At 39.5% G+C, this 19,672-nt stretch overlaps 2 protein-coding genes and 1 long non-coding RNA gene across 3 annotated transcripts; 2 read left to right on the top strand and 1 right to left on the bottom strand.

Annotated features, from left to right (window-relative positions):
• The first annotated feature begins 172 nt into the window (after positions 1 to 172).
• On the top strand, positions 173 to 7,236 carry zgc:152830 (uncharacterized protein LOC767682 homolog). Its single transcript, XM_031305279.2, has 16 exons — positions 173 to 437; positions 1,984 to 2,025; positions 2,157 to 2,247; positions 2,972 to 3,120; positions 3,229 to 3,337; positions 3,627 to 3,754; positions 3,850 to 3,949; positions 4,117 to 4,192; positions 4,307 to 4,392; positions 4,749 to 4,853; positions 5,107 to 5,182; positions 5,279 to 5,397; positions 5,492 to 5,575; positions 5,682 to 5,739; positions 6,793 to 6,974; positions 7,092 to 7,236. Exons 1-16 carry the CDS (start codon positions 418 to 420, stop codon positions 7,227 to 7,229), a joined length of 1,563 nt encoding a protein of 520 aa, XP_031161139.1. The 5' UTR covers positions 173 to 417; the 3' UTR covers positions 7,230 to 7,236.
• Positions 7,199 to 13,954, bottom strand: LOC118493048. The gene is made up of 3 exons (XR_004894985.1): positions 13,943 to 13,954; positions 7,816 to 7,818; positions 7,199 to 7,444 (listed from the first exon to the last, which is right to left on the bottom strand). It is a non-coding gene; the product is annotated as an uncharacterized LOC118493048 (long non-coding RNA).
• On the top strand, positions 8,551 to 11,917 carry pcna (proliferating cell nuclear antigen). The gene is made up of 6 exons (XM_031305284.2): positions 8,551 to 8,999; positions 10,111 to 10,208; positions 10,312 to 10,379; positions 10,470 to 10,664; positions 11,150 to 11,273; positions 11,363 to 11,917. The coding sequence occupies exons 1-6, from the start codon at positions 8,779 to 8,781 to the stop codon at positions 11,437 to 11,439; spliced, it is 783 nt and encodes a 260-aa protein (XP_031161144.1). The 5' UTR covers positions 8,551 to 8,778; the 3' UTR covers positions 11,440 to 11,917.
• Positions 13,955 to 19,672: the final 5,718 nt, after the last annotated feature.

The following is a 19,672-nucleotide window of genomic DNA, read 5'->3' as shown; positions in this document are numbered from 1 at the left end:
CTTAATGCTGTTTATCGCGTTGGTTGAATTAGCTCTAGAAACTACAATTCCATACCATACCCTTAAACGGGCCTTCACGAGCAGTGGGAATTTAGCTACTTTCGCACACTTGATAGCCTACAACTAACTAGCTAGCTACCGTAAATATATAACGATATAATTAACAATTTCACCAGATTCCGAGTACACACTAACTACTTCAATTGGAATCAAAAGGTACTTGATATTTCTATAACACCCAAAGCTTTTAAATCCGATAAAATTAGCATTTTATGACTTAGATTTCCAAATTACGAGGTACGAGAATCCCGCGAAGGCAGCACGAGTACATATTAACAGATCATGTGATCAAACGGAGAGGACTGAAGGAAGAAGCCGTTGTCAACGGCTCTTTCATCCTTAAGACACCGGAGCAAGATGACTAACATGTGCACCAGGTGAGATTTACGGCTGCTTTTATTTTACCCGGCTGATTGTCGTTTGTGTTTTTTGGAACGGTTTTCTAACGTGCAGCTTTCCGCCGCGTGCGCTTTGTGCAGGAGACGCAGAGAGCTTTTGTTTATTTTCCCTGTCACAGCTGCTGTGTAATCCAATTCTTCAACTGGTTTAATTGAGACATTTGATTTTAATTTAGTAATTTAAGCTATATGTGATGCTTCATTTGTTGATGTATTCTCAGCTCAAAGTAGAACATCTGATCCTCTCATGTTGCAAAAAAGGTTTGCTCATTTCTGGATTTAGTTTCCACTAAAAGGCCCCACACAAGCTTTTAGTTTTTTGCTGAGCTTTCATTTTCTGTCTTACTATACTTCCCTTGTGTGTTAGCAAGTGTCATATGATACCAGAAATGTCTGACGAGTGTCTTGAGAAACCAGACTAGTCAAGATATTTATAACATTATTATTATTTGTAAACACTGTATGGATATTGTTCTTTCTCCTTTGGTGTGTTGCTACACACTTTTTATTTTATTTATATATATGGGTCAAAGACGTGGCATGTCAATTATGGTGTCCAAAGCATATTCATAATGCAAAAGATAAATATAAATTTTAAAAAACTACATTATATTACTCAACTCTCCCCTCTTTACTCACTTGTATAGGTATTTATTGCAAAAAAATAAAATTCAAAGAGCTATTGAGCTGAGAAGTACCAAACTGTCCCTCCTGGGTAACATCCGGGCTTAAAATCTAAGTATAAAAATGTGACAAAAATGTCAAAAATAATAATAACGGCATTAATTATCTACTTTGGCATAATTGTGTCGATGTTTGCAGTGATACCTACAAATATAGTAACAATCCTACCCTTATTTAAAATGTTACTGAAGAAATACTTTTGTCCTTACTTTTGGATTTCCCTAATGTCCTTCCTGGTAACGGACCTTAACATCCATAAATTACCCATAATGCAATTGCATAGTCATGAAATATGATATTACATCATAAAGAAGATTTTGTGTGTGTGTATATATAAACATATATATATATATATATATATATATATATATAATATATAATATATAATATATATATATATATATATATATATATATATATATATATATATATAATGTGTGTGTGTGTATATGTATTTTTAGTTTTGTTGGAAATAAAAATATCTGGTGTGTTGATGTTGCTGAGAGTGGAACCTGTCACACTGTTAACAGCTGAAACTGAAGCAGATCTCAAAGGTCTTACAGGTTTCCACACTTTGACCCTCTCTGTTATCATTACCCTGGATTATAAAAACTGATGATTGGATCACTCTGTCTGAGATATCGTAACCAGGGGCGTAGCACAACATTCTGGGCCCTGTACAAAGGCATTCTCTATGGGCCCCTCCCCACATCCACAGCTATTCATTCTAGCATCTTTCTGTGTACTCAGCCCCCTCAAATCCGACACTCATGATCCTAACTAATGCTGACATTGCTTATACAAGAGGAAATAACTTTTCTTGGTGTGCTTCTCTGTGCAGCGTCCAGCCTGTTGAATGGTCCACCGACCTCAAGAACCAGAAGTGAGTATTGATTTAAAAAAAAAAAAGCACCTCCTCTTTAGCTGCCAGGGTGCTGGAAAGTTATTTGGTGCTTCTTAATATGGACATTTTTGTTAGATGACAGTGTTGTCTTTTTTTGTTTGTTTTTTTAGTTTTGATGGCATCGTGTTGGTGACCCAAGGCCATGACACGCTGCCCTCCGAGCTCGAGTGTCTGAAAGCACCGCTGCAGGACTACAGCTCTGTAAGTCTCTTCTACCACCTGCAGCCAATCAAAATCACTAACTATAAAAATATGTATTTTCTCACCTGATCGTCCTTTGTCTCTATCATAACCAGACTGAATTGACATGTCACACGACAATACGTTCTTACAGGTTTTTTCCCCCCTATCCCAGAATAGATAGGCTGTGTAGCCAGACCTTAGTCCAGTGCTGACACAGCGCTATGGAGATGGGTCTGGCAATGGGAAACTACAGGATAGGAAAGTGGAGAAAAAAAACAAACATTTATTCTTGTGAATTACTGGATAATTTCACCTCTTCAGGCCTGTGCTGGCCATATACTGTACAACCAGTGACTGTAGATCACAAGTAGACACTGTTCATTTTAAAGGGTCAACTTGTACTATTACTGTGAACAAAGATGGACTGTGAAGATAAGAACATTTTTATTCTTTTGCATTATTTTGCTTCCAAATTTTAGAAGGGACCAACTCTAGTTGTTAAGCCAGTACCTACATCAAGGGCAATGGCAGGAGTTGCCTAGCATGCATGTCTTTATGGCGGGAGGAAAACCCAAGCAAACACAGGGAGAACATGCAAACTCCAAACAGAAAGGCCCAGAGCGGGGGTCTAACTCAGTACTCAGCAGTGCCTACTTGCTGTGAGGTGGCAACCGTGCCGCCATGTTCTATAGTGGCTCTGTTTTCCTGTGTGGTGTTAGTTTCATTATCTGCTCTCCCTCAGGTGGACAGTGGTCTGGGGGAGGAGGTGGTGGTCCTGAAGGTCCCTGGTCTCCCTGGTAACCGCCTGGTGTTTGCCTCCACTGGCCCGGTAAACCGCGACTACGATGACGTCAGGCGCTTCAGTGATGCAGCGGTCAACGGAATCAAAAGGTCAGTTGATATGATAGAAGTTGGGGTTTTTTCCCCCTTCAGTGTCTCATATTGCTGGTTTAACTCTAGGTTTCTTTGTCTGTCTCGCTCCCCTGTGTGTCCTTTCAGGGCTTTGAAAGCAGGCATGCAGCGCCCCTTGCTGGTCTGCCCTCCACACCAGGACTATAAGAACAGCACCGTGGTGGCTGCACTCGGGGCCCTTCATGCTCTCTACATGGTGAGATAATAACTCCTTTTCATCCAGGGCCTAAATAAAGGCTCTGTTCACACTTTGCATTTAATGCGTCTTGAATGATCCAACTGAAAGAGGAAAAGTAGTCATGTGAAGTACTACTTTGCTAATATACTACAAAAAATGGTTATATAATATGTTTTGTAGTGTGGAGTTTGAAAGTCTCAGTTGTATCTGCATGTATCTAGATATAAAATACTAGCTCAGAATATTAAAAACAAAGTGTATGCCTGGCAGAAATACACTCACTTGTTCTCATCTTTTTCCTCAAAAGCCCCTTGAAGTGCGGGAGGGGAACGTAAAGCCCACCAACTACAAGGTGTGTGTTCTGGGTCTGTGGGCAGCAGAGGAGGCTGAGGGACAGAGACTGGTGGAGATAACCGAAGCTCTGGAGAGTGGGAGGTGGGTTAAAAACACTTCACCTCATTCCCTGCTAAGATTTCTCATGTTGTGGTGTTCGCTCATTCACCACCAGCTGTCCTGTTTCTCCGCCTTAGACTGGCATGTCGTGACATTGGTGGCTCAGACCCTGAACGTATGGCTGCTCCTCGTGTGACTGAGTACGTCCAGGAACTCTTCAAAGACAGCCCTGTACAGGTAGCAAGAAACACAATCCTCTTATTCTGTTATTGTTAGGTGAAAGCCAACCGTCAATTTCAGTCACAGTCCAGGTCAATTGAGTGGATGTTTGGTTCTTCAATGGCACTGAAAAAACACTTTTTCTGGCCCCAAACATACAAATGTGTCTCTTTATTAACCTCCAGGTCGAAGTGATCAGCGACGTGAAGGTTCTGGAGAAAGAGTATCCCTGTCTCGCTGCAGTCAACCGCTGCGCTGACAGTAGGAGAACATATTTTGTTTTTATCAGTTATTAACATGGCCCAAGACCTGTTTTAAATATAGATATATAAAAGATATTTTTGCATACTTATAGATAGTTTGCTCCTCGTACAGGTGTACCCCGTCACCAGGGCAGAGTTATCAAGCTGCAGTACTGTGGAGAGGGACCTGTCCAAAAGACGCTCATGTTGGTGGGAAAGGTAAGAGGAGACTCTGACTTCTGTCCTTGAAACGCTAAAACATTAAAAGATCAAAATATGAAGTCATATACTCACCGAAATGTCTCTTAAAACATAAAGGTCAAAACCGCAATCTAACGGCTCACTATTTTCTGACATTCTATAGACCTAACAATTTATCGATCAATAATTCAAAAATAAAAATAATCGTTAGTTGCCGCCCTTGTTTCAAGCTAAACAGGGAGAAGTTTGTGGAAGGATGGTCTGATTGGCGTGGTAATGGTGAAAAATGAGCATGTATTGTGCCCGTACATGACTAATGTCCTTATTACTGACTACTTACCAAATAGAGGTTGGTTCTTATGTGGCGTTTCCAGGGCATCACCTACGACACTGGCGGAGCCGACATCAAGGCTGGTGGTTACATGGCCGGGATGCACAGGGACAAGTGTGGAGCTGCTGCTGTGGCTGGCTTCTTCCTGGTGAGTGCCACACACACACACACACCCAAATACTTAAAGAAAAAAAGAAACCTAAGCAAAGCGATGAATATTGTATATATGAATTTTCCTGCATGTAAGTAAATGAATATTAGTCTTTAGAGGACATAAAATGGGACATACTGTATGCTCTGATTCAAAAGTTATACATTTTAATTTTGGATAGTGAAAGTTTTATGCATTTGTTTTAAGTTTGCAGCACTGCTCCCTTTCTAACCCCGCTCCTGCTCTCTAGACTTTAGCCAAGCTGAAGCCAAAACATCTGAAGGTTGTCGGCTCCATGGCCATGGTGAGGAACAGTGTCGGTGCAGGTCGGTGTAATCCACTTTTCTTCCATCATACACGTTCCTGTTTACATTTCTGTCATTGGGATCTTTGGTAGAGCACTTCTGTGTGTGTTTTCTCAGACTGCTATGTGGCCGATGAACTGGTGGTTTCCCGTGCGGGTCGCAGAGTGAGAGTGGGAAACACTGATGCTGAGGGACGCATGGTGATGGTCGACCTGCTCTGTGAGATGAAGGAGAAGGTAACAACCTCCCGTTGTTAATGAACTAATCTGTACATCCTAACCTCTGTTCTGCACTTCTATCCCTTCTCACTCTGATCATCTGTGTCTGCAGGCTGTATGTGAGATTTCTCCTCAACTGTTTACTATTGCTACTCTGACTGGTCACGCCATCAGAGCCATGGGACCCAACTACTCTGTGAGTACTGCTGAAATGCTGCAACCTACTGAGTGATGTTGATATTTAAACAATACAAATTCAAATAATTGGCTGCAGTAGAAATCATTTGGTTATTTCTGTGTAGATCATCATGGATAATGGACCGGCCCATCGCAACAAAAATGCCACTCAGTGGCAGAAAGGTAAGAAACTGTGAAAAGTTAATTTTTTAACTTGGGAACAGGGCTTTCAGCTGCATCTCTCGGCCTTCATCAGCAAATGGAGTTGTAATCATGTGACCGCAAGTATCGAATTTTGAGGCGGTGGACAACTGAGCAAACTTCTGAGAAAGAATTAAGATGTAGTTAAAAGCTTTGGGGAAAAAAAGCTGGTAAAGCTCATTTTGTCAAACTATAAGGATAAAGGCTACAAAGCACTATGTTAATTACATGCAAACTCCTGTTTGCCGATTACCAAATCGGAGTTCAGCATTAGTTTGAACTAGAGCTAATTAATCATTTAATCCATGAACTGATTTGGGATTGTCAGCAAATGTATTTAGATTTAGTATATCAAATATTGTGTTACTACTTCCTAAATGCAAATATTTTTAATATAATTATAAACTGAATGTGTTTTGGGTCAAACTGTTATGTAATTTGGTATCTGGTTGTTTACATTTGTCATGACTTGTGACTTTTTAGAAAGTAATTAATTATAAATTATTAGCTGATTTTTAAAAAAAAAAAAAAAAAAGAAAAGAAAAAAACTACATGTTTGCCGTCCTAATGTCTACAGGCAAATTTGAGCATGAGGGAAGTTACACTTGAAGCAGACTGCTCAACACAGTATGTTTTGATGCTCGCTAAATCGTTACCTCATTACATCACGCTCTTATTAGAGAGTTCGCACTGGCGTTGAATACAGGACGTGTTTGTCAAATGTTTAAAACCAAAGTTATATACTTTGTTTAAAAGTGGTAATTTTTTTAGAATATAACCATATTTAACAAAATATAAATAATGACAGCAGTGAGACTACTCATATTGATCTGTTTCATCGTGGTCTTGGATTTAATCCATCCTTAGAAATACAATAACCTGAGCTGCCCAGCAGATGTTGCCATTTTGACCGTATCAAATACCTCGAAACAATAAATATTTCCTGCACAATGGCTTCATAGTGGTTTGATGCTTCAGACAACTTTATTTCCTCCATCACTAACTAACACATGGTCTTCATCCTCTGTCATGCAGCTGGAGAGGCGTTGGGCGATGTGTTCGAGGTGTCCAGTATCAGACGAGAGGACTATGACTTCCACAAGGGAAAGTCTGAGTACGAGGATATTCTCCAGTGCAACAACCTGCCGTCCTCCGCTACACCTCGAGGACATCAGACCCCTGCAGCTTTCCTCATCATGGCCTCCGGGCTTGACAAGGTGCTCACACATTACCGGAATAAGTTATTTATCTGCAAGTATGAAAAATATAATGTGGAAGTTAACTTGCAGTGATTAACTTGTATTATTACTTTCATTCCTGAATTTCCAACACAGCATGGTGTGGATTCTAACACACCTCTGCCGTACTCCCACATTGACATTGCTGGGTCCAGTGGTCCTTTCCCCGGTGTCCCAACAGGAGCCCCCATCCTCGCCATGGCAACCAACTACATCCTGTATGATAGTCTCTAAACAGATAGCCCCGGTATAAAAAGACCACACTATCTGCACTCAATACCAACTCAAATTTGGAACCGTCCAAATATAAATGATATCCCTGCCACAACACGTAATGCAAAACGTGTAATTTTTCATGTCTGACATTTCCTTAATACCTCAGATTGCTTTTCTCCAAAAATGTTCTTTGCTCTCTTTTCTAAGAAGCTGCCTGCACCAATGACCCTGTTCTTAAGTGGCCTGAATCAAAAAAAAAAAAAAAAAAAAGTGTGTGTGTGTGTGTATATATATATATATATATATATATATATATATATATATATATATATACATATATACATACATACATACATACATACATACATACATACATACATACATACATACATACATACATACATACATACATACATACATACATACATACATACACACACTCAGGGGTTAAATGACAGTATAAAAATACCATCCTTTTTATATGTGTCTGTATGTGTGCAACAAATCGGGGACATGGTTGTGTGATAAGTGATGCTGTGTGCCAGTCAAACCAAGCACTATTCATTGATTAATAAAACTACATTTGAAAATTTTAAACGGTCACTGTCTTCTTTCCATGTAATTATTTTTACACAGGTTTGCATATTACACAAGTTATCAGAGGGGAAAGAATATTAGGAGGAAATATGGTTTCACATGTACATTCATGCCTACACATGTATCTCCACATATACACTGTACTTCCTACGTGAACACACCACACTCATATACAGTACATATGTGTATACATACTATTCAGCAACGTATTGGTGCTATGGCAGGAAAGAAGAAACTCTAGTAGTACATTGCAAGTTTGTAAATTAATGGGTTGTAACAGAATATTCTTACATTCATTTGGAGGAAAAAGCCTTTTAACAGTGTTTTGTTTGCATAAAAATGTGTTTGTTGCAGAATCAGAATCAGAAATACTTTAATAATCCCAGGGGGAAATTATTTTTGTTACCACTCCAGGTATACAAACAACATATACAAACAACATATTATCCAGACTTTATTATATGGTGCATTTGTTGGGTGTGGTGCTCACAAGATATTAGAATTAATTTAATTTTGAGTTGTCAGTAGTCACATCTGTTGTTGAAAATGACATAATTTTACTATTTTTCCTATGTGTTGGTTATATATTGTTTTAAACATGCTCCCGTCCATGGATTACAGAATTGTCCTCTCCAATATGGCCGAAATCGGTGCCCACTCGACGACAAATATTGCACTCGACAGGGAGGTTACGACAACGGATACGGAAATGACGCAAAAACGCCGAGTCATTAAAACCTGACGTTAGCGCGCGCTTACGGCTCAAACCTTCCCTCAAGTGTTAGAGAGGTAGCTGCGTGCTGCACTTCTGCTAGCTAGCAACAAAGAAACTGAACGTTTAGAGCAATTTCTTTTCTTATACTCGGTGATAACTCAAACCGCAGCCTCCATTTTGACGGAGAAACGCTAAAGGCGACACAAAAAAAGCTCTTCGTTTTATTCTACGCATACTTAAAACTTAACAGCAACCATGTTTGAGGCTCGCCTGGTCCAGGGATCCATCCTGAAGAAGGTGCTGGAGGCTCTGAAGGATCTGATCACAGAAGCCTGCTGGGACGTCAGCTCGTCCGGCATCTCCCTGCAGAGCATGGACTCTTCCCACGTCTCCCTGGTCCAGCTCACCCTGCGGCATGACGGCTTTGACTCGTACCGCTGCGACAGAAACCTCGCCATGGGAGTCAACCTCAGCAGGTGAAGCAAACATAACGTTATACATGCATAGATCATTCATATGATTTGTAAATCTGTTGCGGCATTAAGGTTGTTGGCTCGCAGATAAATTAAGCATCTGCTGACTAGCTAGCTAGGTATTCTGACAGGTCGAGTTGGCAAAATTTGGCCGCCGCTAAAATCGATGTTAAAACAGCTGAGGTTTGGTTTGTCTGCGCGGTTTATGCCCATCGCAAACTCCTAGCGTTGCACACGAAGTAACTTTTGTTAGCATACATTAATGGTTCGAGTTTGAAGCTTACAAAGAGGGTGGCCATCTTGGCAGAATTGCCCGGGCATGTCTCTCCACTTTACTTTACTCTTTACTCTCTGTGCTCAAATAGAGCCGCTTCCCCGGTGTTATTTACTCTTACGTCGATTGGTTTAACGTAAGTTACAACTTTTGTTTTGTGTATAAATTACATTTGGCGCAGTTTAAGAGACGGCAGATGCGCTTTACGTAGCAACGTCATTTGAGCGCCAAATTCTGCAGGCGGGAATTGTTGTTGAACCCGGGAACTTCCACTTCCGTTTCACTGCCGACTCTCTTTTTGTAACATAACACCGGTGCTCAGGATGATTTTAGTTACTGAGCTTTTGATGATGTCCCAACATTTCCATATGTCAAAACCCACATGCTTTACTTTAATGCAGTAAATGTATTTTAAACGTAATGGTTTTAAGGTAATTGGGGACAATAAATTAGGCCTGAAACAATGAGAAGTCAGTCCATGGACAGAAAACAACTTTTAGAATATTGATCGTTTTAGGTCTTTTGTTTTTTTTTACACTCCAAAAAGAATCTGAAATGTCAGTTTGTTAATTGGGGTAATAATTGGCAGATTGGTTGATAATGAAAATATATTTAGTTGAACACTGTATGCAACTGAATGCACCATTGAAATTGATAATTTCTTTATTTTAAGCAATTCGATGTTTTAGCATCGCATGTTAGTGTATTTTCAATGTTTTTTTTTTAAATGTAACTTGGAAGTTTTATTCTTTGACACAATCTGCTGCCAGTGCATTGTCTTGTTTTTACTCCTTTTTGGTTTATAACTTGTTTCTCCTCCTCCAAATGACTCTCTCACAGTATGTCAAAAATCCTGAAGTGTGCAGGAAACGAAGACATAATCACCCTCCGAGCAGAAGACAATGCAGACACACTCGCACTTGTGTTTGAGACTCTTAGTAAGTTTTTGAGTTCTTGACATTAAAGCAGAATATAATGAACCAGATGCTGCTTAGCTCTATGTCTTATTTACCTCCTTTTCTTTTTTCCTCACTCTTACAGACCAGGAGAAAGTTTCAGATTATGAGATGAAGTTGATGGACCTTGATGTGGAGCAGCTTGGTATTCCAGTAAGTCATTTTTCCAGTCCTGGTCTTTTGGGGTCCAACATACATTTTATCCCCACTGTTCCTGACATATATCTGCCTGTCTCCCTATAGGAGCAGGAGTACAGCTGTGTGGTGAAGATGCCCTCTGGGGAGTTTGCTCGTATCTGCCGGGACCTGTCACAGATCGGTGATGCCGTCATGATCTCCTGTGCCAAGGACGGAGTCAAGTTTTCTGCCTCAGGAGAACTGGGCACAGGAAATGTCAAGCTGTCCCAGACCAGCAATGTAGACAAAGAGGATGAGGCAGTGAGTATGACTGTTTAATCAAGTTAAAGTGTGCTAACATCATCAGCAATTCAATTAGTTTGGCTTTTTAGTAATCAAGCAATGACTTTGACCAGTTTTAACATAAAGTTCATCTTTTCATAGATGATTTATTTTAACATAAGATGATTCTTATTCCAAAAAATGTTTTTCTGATTTAATGTTTTTGTCCCCAGAAGTGAGGATTTGGATCTAACACAAGTATTCAATAGACTGTAAATCTGCAGTCATTTTTATTTTTCAAGCAAAATGCTAATCATACATTAGTTACAGCTTCTCAGTTGTGACGTTTGCTAATGTGCTAGTCATCTGAATGTTTGACTTTCAACGGTTGGCAGTCTGACAAGCTATAATGTCACCTTGGGCTGCTCAAAAATAAGATTATTAGAATAATGGACAATGAAAAACTAATTGTTGTGATGGCATGTATGTAACATTTGACAATTCCCCTAACGTTCTGTTTTTAGGTTACTATTGAGATGAATGAACCCGTTCAGCTGATCTTTGCCCTCAACTACCTGAACTTCTTCACCAAGGCAACGCCACTGTCCAAGACCGTCACCCTCAGCATGTCTGCAGATATCCCTCTCGGTAAGTGCCCTAGTCTTTATTTGGATTCTTAACATGTTTACGGAAACTGTTGTGGTCGTAACTGGATTTAAATTTTTTTATTTCTACAGTGGTGGAGTACAAGATTGCTGACATGGGACACGTCAAATACTACTTGGCACCCAAGATCGACGAAGAAGCTTCCTAAGTTATAATAACGGATCAAAAAGGAAGAATAGAGAAAAGCAGGCGACTGGGACTTGTCCTGAGTGATTAAAGGGCTGAAGTGATCTTGTGGTGGTGGATGATCACTCTGGGGTTTCTGATCTCCTGTTCAATGAGATTCACAGCAGGAGGTGTAGTGTCAACTTTTATAAACTGTCATCTGTCCGCTGCATGAATGATGCCATCTGTGTGATGTGATAAACCTTCTGTGCTTTGACTCTTTGTGTTCAAAGCAACAGGCAGTGGTTCAGACAGCACCGGTGTAAATTCCAGCAATTGTTTGCTCCACTTTTGTCTCTCATTCTCTATTTTTGTCAGTTATGGGAAAGCAGATTTCAATAATCCCATTCCTTGTAGATAATGCATTTGTAAATACTTCCTGTGGTTTCGAACTGTCAGACAACCCCAAATGTTTTTGTATTCATTTATTCAGTCCAAAATAAATGATTAAATTTTCCATTTTTTTTTTTGTGCTTCTGACATTTGTGGACAAACATAATTGTTCTGTGCCTACAGGTCTTCAAAGTGATGCAATTTGGACTTATTTTGAGAAATTGGCCTTTCAGTCTGTTAAAAGGTTTAACAATCTTACTGCACTCAATTAGACTCCTTTTGATCACAAGTAAATCCCAGAGCTAAGCTAATGATTTTCCTCACACTGAACCTGATAATACTTGCTACACTTGAGCATGTCAAGGGAAGACCTCATTTTAGATAAAGCTCCATTTCCTTTTGTACTTTACATTATGGGGTGATCTACAACTATCCCAGAATGTGTTTGGAAGGTATTTCCATTAAAGTAGGTATTGCCACTAGGATATCATTTGTGGAGCTCAATGTACTGAAACGGCAATAAATCCTACATTTGGTCCTACTTCTATCTCTAGTTGTCTTACCTGTGGCTGACGGTATAAACCTTTCCTGTCTCTAAATCAGCAGCTGTCTCTTTCCTTCTAAACAAGGTGTTTAGAGGGTAAAATGTCTGGAGGAACTGCTAACGATTCATAGACCTGTGAAAAGGGTCCCAAATGCATTTTTTAAGCATGTTTTTTTTAATGTATTAATCTAAAAAATAACTAGTAGCTAGAGCTGTAAATAAATGGAAGTGGAGTAAAACGTACAATACCTCCCTCAGTAATATAGTGAAGTAGTAAGTTAAGTACAATTAACTCAACATTGTACTTAACTATAGTACAGGAGTAAATGTACTTACTTTCCACTTCTGCAGCAGTAACCAGGTTTAGCCACAAGCTGGTGCTCTTCTCCTACTTTTGCTTTTTTATTTGGAAGGGAGAAAATTATCACTTGTCAGGTCATATTTGTGAAATCATATATTCTGAAGAAATGTACTCTTAATTGCCATTTGGCAGTTTTCCCCAAAAGGGCGAAAAGTTGAACAAATCACAATGAGTGTGGATTTATTTTGTTCTCCATGATGGAAAGCACCTGTCAGTTACATCAGATTGATAATCTCGTTATACCTACATGACTGTTAGTCGGTGTCAAGGACATGCCGTTTGTATTAGATCCCTTCTGCTGTTGTCATTAGTTGGAGTCTGGCAGCTTCAGAGCTTCAGGCCTGTTTCCATGCAGGTCGGTGGGCAAACTGAATAAAACTTTAATATTCAGAGAATTCACTTAACATGCAGCCGGAAATAGCTAAGAGACACAAGCCTGTCTGCGGCCGGTTGATGTGTTTCAGTGCAGTAGGTAGTGTAGAGTCACAGTTTTAATCCTCACAAAGCTTTAATCTGACTGGCAGCCACATCTGGCACCAGTCTGAAGTTCCCTACTGTATACAGAGCAGAGTGTCTATGAGGAGGTAATGTGACAGAAATAGAAAGAAACCAGCTGGTATCTACTGCTACTTTTTGTCTGCTTAAGAGAATACTTTCACTGATATATATGAGAAGGTTGATACCACTCTCCTGTCTATGGTAGTCTCTCCTTGCCAGACCTATATCTCCACAGCACTGTGGAGTAAGGTTTGGCTCCTCCACATGTACAGTACATTCCAGGTTAGGAGAGGGATAAAAACGCTCTGGGTTGTTTGCATTTTGTTTTAAACCAATCACAATCGTCTTAGGTGGCGCTGAGCTACGGATGCAGCAACGGTTGCTCTACAAAAGGGTCTTGGGAAGGAAAACTATAACCACACCCTTATCCGTTGTTTTTATCTATCTCTTATTCCCTTAAAGAGGGATTTTCTCATTTTCCAGGCCATTGCTGTAAAATCTGATCTTGACTGTCCCGGTTGAATAAAGCTGCCTGAGGAAAAAACAGCAGACCATAGACAGAGCAGATTATAACCTCACAGTAGATTGCCTGCCATTGCAATTCCAGACTCCTCTGGAATATTAAAATTCATCTGCTATAAAGGGTCTGGACTCTCGTGAGTTTGCACCCATTCAGTAGGAAAACAGGATTTAAAATTTTTTGTGGATTCAGTTATGCCAAATACATTTGATTCATGTATTTTATAATACATGTATGTCTGTTGGAGTTGTCCTAATCCATACCTGCTATCACCAGCTTTCTACTGGTATTGAAATGTTCTTGAAAACGTATTAGGGAAGCTGCCATAGTAATTTACTTTCTAAAACACAATGTACTGCAGCCATGGATTTACCTGATTAGAGCCACTGTTGCAGATAAGAGAAGTGCGTGTCTTCAGGTGCAGAGCTGAGAAAAGAGATAGGACTGTCATCTTAGGAAGTGACTGATGAAGCAAAGCGATGGTGCAGCCATTTAAGCTGCCTCAATATTTAATTAACTACTGCCATCCAGGTTAAGATTAATTAATTCCTGGAACATAGCAAAGAGGGTTTTAACCTGACTGGGGTTTCCGCTTCTGAATTGGCCACAATTTCAGTCTGCAATTTTAGACATGCTTCATTATAATGAATAATTTCAGAGCTGTAATTATGGGTTATATTTCATGGTTAGAGTATATCAGGCCAGTCAGACAATACGTCTTTATGTCAGAGCTACATACAGAATGTTCTGTCAAGTTGGAAACTTAGCATAACTTTTCTATCATGCTGACTTGATATTACTGTAAATCCTTGTTTGTTTTTGTATATTTTTACTTTAATTCGTTTTCAATTTCTTTATATATTTCAAATAAATATCTCATTCAAAAGTTGATAATTATCATCCAATTTTCAACAGTGAACATTATCAAGCACAATGAAATGTTTATTATCTGTGGCTAATGCCTATTCAAGCAGCTGAACACAACACAGACTGGTATTACATAAACAAAGGATAAATCAAGTTAATTTGTATTGCACCCTTTCACAACAAGGCAATCTGACGTGATTTACATAAGACATACAAAGGCATTAAGACAAGATATATAATAATAAAAATATAATAAAAGACACATACATATGATTACAGTATATGGTTTCTAGGGTGGCCAAAATTTTGTAATCACCTAGTATGAAAATACTTTATATCCCTTACGGTTGAAAACATGTTAGCTCAAATGCCAGCTGGTAGCATTTATCAGATATTACAGAGTTTTCAAAGCAAGGTGAGACAAATAACAGAGCCCAAATGCTAAATCAATTGTACCTAAACAAGTCAAGGGGAAAGGTCACAAAAGTCATGATAAAATATGACAAACAGAGATGCACCCTAAATGTAGTTAAAGTATTAATTAGTTTGAGTATTAAATCTAGCTGCTGAGATAGATCATTTTCAGCATTTTGTCATATCGAAGTATCACAGAATACTAGTGTTGTGTAGTAAAATCGGAAGACCTCAAACAATTGTAACTCTCCCTTCTAAAGTTGTTTAGGTCTAGCCGGTTTAGGAGTTTAAATTAGGATTTGTATTACTAACGCAAAGCATGTGGCCAAAAGAATTAACAGAAAAAAAACTCACGGAAAAGGACTGAAACTCTGGTTAAGTGCCCCTTGGACCATTTAAATAATTGAATAATCAAACCCCATTAATCTTTCTTTGTTGAACTTTACATTGGTCGATGAGTTCATCAAAATAAAAGTATACTAAAAAACAAAACAGAAGTGTACCAAAGCCCTCACAAAGTTATGAAACACTGTCAAACCCTCCACAAGTTACTTTAAACATTAATTAACGTTATTGTGGGATCCTGATCAGTTGCATGAAAACAACAGTTTCACCAGGCTCTCAGCAGTGTTTCAGGCAATTATTTATAATTCATTCCTTCATATTTTAATGTGAGCTTACACTTGATGTAACCTGTTGCATTCAAGTGAGCCTGATCTCTACAGTGTTATCATGAGGCTGCATTCCGGTCTCTCTCTCTTCTCTCTGTCTCTGTCTGGCCTTTAAATTGCTTTCTGGAGGCAGGGGATTTGGGCCAAGTAGATAAGGGGAGCGGTATGAAACACTCTCGCTGGCAGTCTTTCTCTGCAAGGCAGGGGGAGTGTACTGAGCGTGGTACATTTACTAAGACAGAGGAGAGAGCAGGTCATACTTCCTATCATCCCTCGGGTTAGTGAGGAAACGCCTGGCAACATCTTTCAAACCCATTTCAAAAACTGCCGTCAGCCATATCAGCAACAAAACAAAGTGCTTGTGGATAGAGATGTCAACGCATACAGCAGATTCTCACTAAATGTTCATATAGATGCTGCAGAATGGATGTCTCTTTGTTGCACCGTCAACAGATTTATGTGCACAGTCTTGTGTGTGTGTGTGTGTGTGTGTGTGTGTGTTTGTGTGTGTGTGTGTTTTTTTTCTTCTTGTCAGTCAGTCAAGTCCTGGATGATCCCAACCCAACCCTCAGACCTGACACGCTCTTACATAAGCCCTCAGTGCTCTACTGTCTCTCCACAAGAGCGACTTGCATAGATTATTGATGCCAGCATAGAGCAAACAAGTCCTCACATGGCATGAATAGCAGTCACACATGTGCTTCGTGATCCACCTGCTTTAAACCACTGTGTTGCATATTTCATTCTTTCTATTGCAAACCATTTCTATTTTTTGTGGTGTGTAGATAGGGGATTCCTTCTCCACAAACACACTTTACTTTTTATGCATACAACCACAAAACATTAATATGACCCTCCTCCACCCTTTTCCCTGAGCTTTGATTTTACACAGCGTGCCTCACTAGTTGACACACACACGTTTATCTGACTATGCTTGTTGAAGTCATTCCCGCAGGGATTAGCATATTAATGGCATGTCCTCTTTGTCCCTGTTTTCTCTCAGTCAGATTTCACAGCAGCGAGGGAGATGGACGAGGCGATGCTGACAGGGGGGAAGGGAAGAGCAGAGATGGTGGATCGTGTTGTAGCTTGGGAGTCACACCTGAGTGTAATTGGTACAGGTGGGACTAATAATCAATATGGGAGTCGATATTGACATGTTCTCAGTGACAATTGAGAGTTGTACTTGCACATCACTTTATTTGGTGAGTGGTGATCCAAATGAAAACATAAAGACAAACCACAGTTGTACTATTATGAATATCTGGTTACACTTTACTTGAAGGTATCTACATAAGAGTGACATGACACTGTCATGAACACATGAACCCTAACTCTAACCCTAACCATAACTTGTCATGACAAAAACCGAATGACACTTACTAAAAGAAGCGTTATGTCATAAATGTTTGTGACTTGTAATGTTTATGACACGTTTATGACAGTGTTATGTCACTCTTATGAAGATACCTTCAAGTAAAGTGTAACCAGATATTCATAATGTTTTGATGAAAAAAATACTGTATAATTGATTCTTAATTTTCTTTTTTTGATTTGCACAGATATCACAATTCATTGCATATGTTCATTGTTATGTTGTTAAGAAAACTGTCATCAAATACTCTGTATTTTCCAGATAACCAACAGGGATTTTAAATGGTTTATTACGCTTGTGAGATACCTTTCAGGATTAAATTATATTCAAAAACAACCAGCTCATTGATTTTCACTCATTTACACGGTCTTGTTCATAACCAGCATGTGAAATTCTAAACATCTTTTAAAAATAATTCCTCTTTTCCTGCACTTTGCCTCCCGTCACAATCACATCTCTGTCCCTCTCCGTCCAGGGATGGCTCGTTTTGCTCCTTAGCAACTGTTTCCACGGCTACGAAGTTGCTCCCTGTCTCACCCCCACCCACTAAGTCGCTGGTGTCCCTCTTCTCCTTTGTGTCCACTTCCTAAAGCCACTGTTGCTGTTTGTATCCTAATATAAAACATCAACAACAGCTTCATTATGGTTTGTCTCGTGCTCAGGAGAGGACGTTATCCAGCTCCATGACACAGTATTCCTCTCTGTGGAGAGATGGTTGTTATCTTGATGCTTTTATTTGTCCAAAGAGGACAGTAGAAAGTCTATTGATGAATATGACAACCAATTACCAATGACACTCAGGCAGTTTTGCGTTTCCCTCTGTGAGTGTCAGTGTGCTCGTAGACCATACACCTCAGCAATAATGTCACTGAGACAAATTGCTGCTCATCGTCCACATGTTTCTGACATTCATTTACACACTCAGGTGGATAGCAGATGAATCTTTGAATGTGTGGTTTTGAGAAACAAGTCCACAGAGGCACATGCAGATAAGAAAAAAATATACAGTAAAGGCTGCTGGGTACATTCAGCCATGAATGCAAGCGATGGAGTTACAGAAAGATCTATTTATATCGCTCCTAAAAATAGACATTCTTCTCCATAGAAACATGAAATCCTTCTAAGGGGCGCACAAGCTGCTGCTGTGTGTGTGTGTGTGTGTGTGTGTGTGTGTGTGTGTGTATTTTTTCCAAAGGTGAAAGCAAATTACCAAATGTCCCAGCTGTGAGGCTCTTTCTTGGGGAATCTCCTCTCTCTCTCTCAGCCTGCAGCAGACAGGATTTGTACAGTGCTTTGATGATCAACCCCACCTCTTCCTTCTTTCATGGTGACAGGCTTTAAGCTGACAGGCGTGGTGTAGATTCATGCACATTACTTTACAGTAGCAAAAAAGGAGAAGTGAATCCTTGGCTAATCTGCTGTTGTTTAGTTGATATGAAAAAGACTAAATGACATGAAACTCCAGCCTCTAATTTTACCTTGTCTAAACAAAAAAATCAAATGTGCAAAAGCTGAATGACCCTTGCCTAAAAGATTAACATTGTCAAAGATAATTTGTATGGTTTTTTGCTTTTTCAGCTGATTGTGTTTCCCAGTACTTTCAGAAAAGTTTGGGTTTTGTGGTGAGACCTTAAGCTTGTGTGTGAAATTACACTGTAGTTTCACCCTGCTGCAACACTGGGTAATGTTGATTTCAATAGCATTAATTTGCCTGGCTGATTTCAAACGTTGATTTTGAATCATCAGCCACATCAGCTACAATTTCTGCAGATGCTGTACTCAGATACAGTAGATACTGTAAATAATAGAGTACTTTACGAAATTGCAGTGGTACACCAGCTAAGACATATGAATCACAGACAAAGGAGACACTCAAGGACGTAGGTAAGACACAATGAAATAACAAGCCATATGTTCTGGCTTTCTGTTGTATTTTGTTTCAAATCGATGAGGACTCATTAGTATTAGAGAAGTGGTTCCCAAACTAGGGGTCAGAACCTTCGAATGGGGGCACAAGTTAAATCTAGCGGTGTCATGAGATCATTAATTGGATTATGCTACACAAAATGATGTCTATTTCAGACTTTTCTATAATATGCTATGCTATTTTCTTGAAGTGCAGAGCAGAGCAGCGCAGGTCTGCCGAGCGTCGGATCTTGGCAGACCTCTTCTCCTCCGTGCACTGGCGCCACGGAAGGAAGCCAAACACTGTTCATCTACACTGCCCACACAAAGATGACACAGAGCTGGATTTAAAATTGGTAAAGTATCCCTTTAAATCTATGAGAATGGGTCCCAAGTTGGCATTGCTTTGCGTTAAGGGGACAAATGTCAAGGTTGGGAACCACTGAAGTTGATCCTTCAGTAACTCATGTCAAATATTGAATAAAAAAATGAAAGGTTAGTTAAATTGGTAAAGTATCCCTTTAAATCTATGAGAATGGGTCCCAAGTTGGCATTGCTTTGCGTTAAGGGGACAAATGTCAAGGTTGGGAACCACTGAAGTTGATCCTTCAGTAACTCATGTCAAATATTGAATAAAAAAATGAAAGGTTAGTTGAATGTCTTCACAAGCTTTCTTAGAAACACCCTGTACATGCGCTCTCTCTCACACACACCTGCACATTTTAAAT

This window comes from Sander lucioperca, chromosome 2 (assembly GCF_008315115.2).
Source record: "Sander lucioperca isolate FBNREF2018 chromosome 2, SLUC_FBN_1.2, whole genome shotgun sequence".
Lineage (NCBI taxonomy): Eukaryota > Metazoa > Chordata > Actinopteri > Perciformes > Percidae > Sander > Sander lucioperca.
Note: the sequence above shows the minus strand (reverse complement) of the source record. Positions and strands in the feature narration are given on the sequence as shown.

Bases quoted from the DNA above. Each gene is read 5' to 3' on its own strand.
- pcna (XM_031305284.2), top strand. From the start codon at position 8,779: ATGTTTGAGGCTCGCCTGGTCCAGGGATCCATCCTGAAGAAGGTGCTG. The intron at 9,000-10,110 runs GTGAAGCAAACA...ACTCTCTCACAG, and splicing joins ATGGGAGTCAACCTCAGCAG to TATGTCAAAAATCCTGAAGT. The intron at 10,380-10,469 runs GTAAGTCATTTT...GTCTCCCTATAG, and splicing joins TGGAGCAGCTTGGTATTCCA to GAGCAGGAGTACAGCTGTGT.
- zgc:152830 (XM_031305279.2), top strand. From the start codon at position 418: ATGACTAACATGTGCACCAG. The intron at 4,193-4,306 runs GTAGGAGAACAT...CTCCTCGTACAG, and splicing joins AGTCAACCGCTGCGCTGACA to GTGTACCCCGTCACCAGGGC. The intron at 5,576-5,681 runs GTGAGTACTGCT...ATTTCTGTGTAG, and splicing joins CCATGGGACCCAACTACTCT to ATCATCATGGATAATGGACC.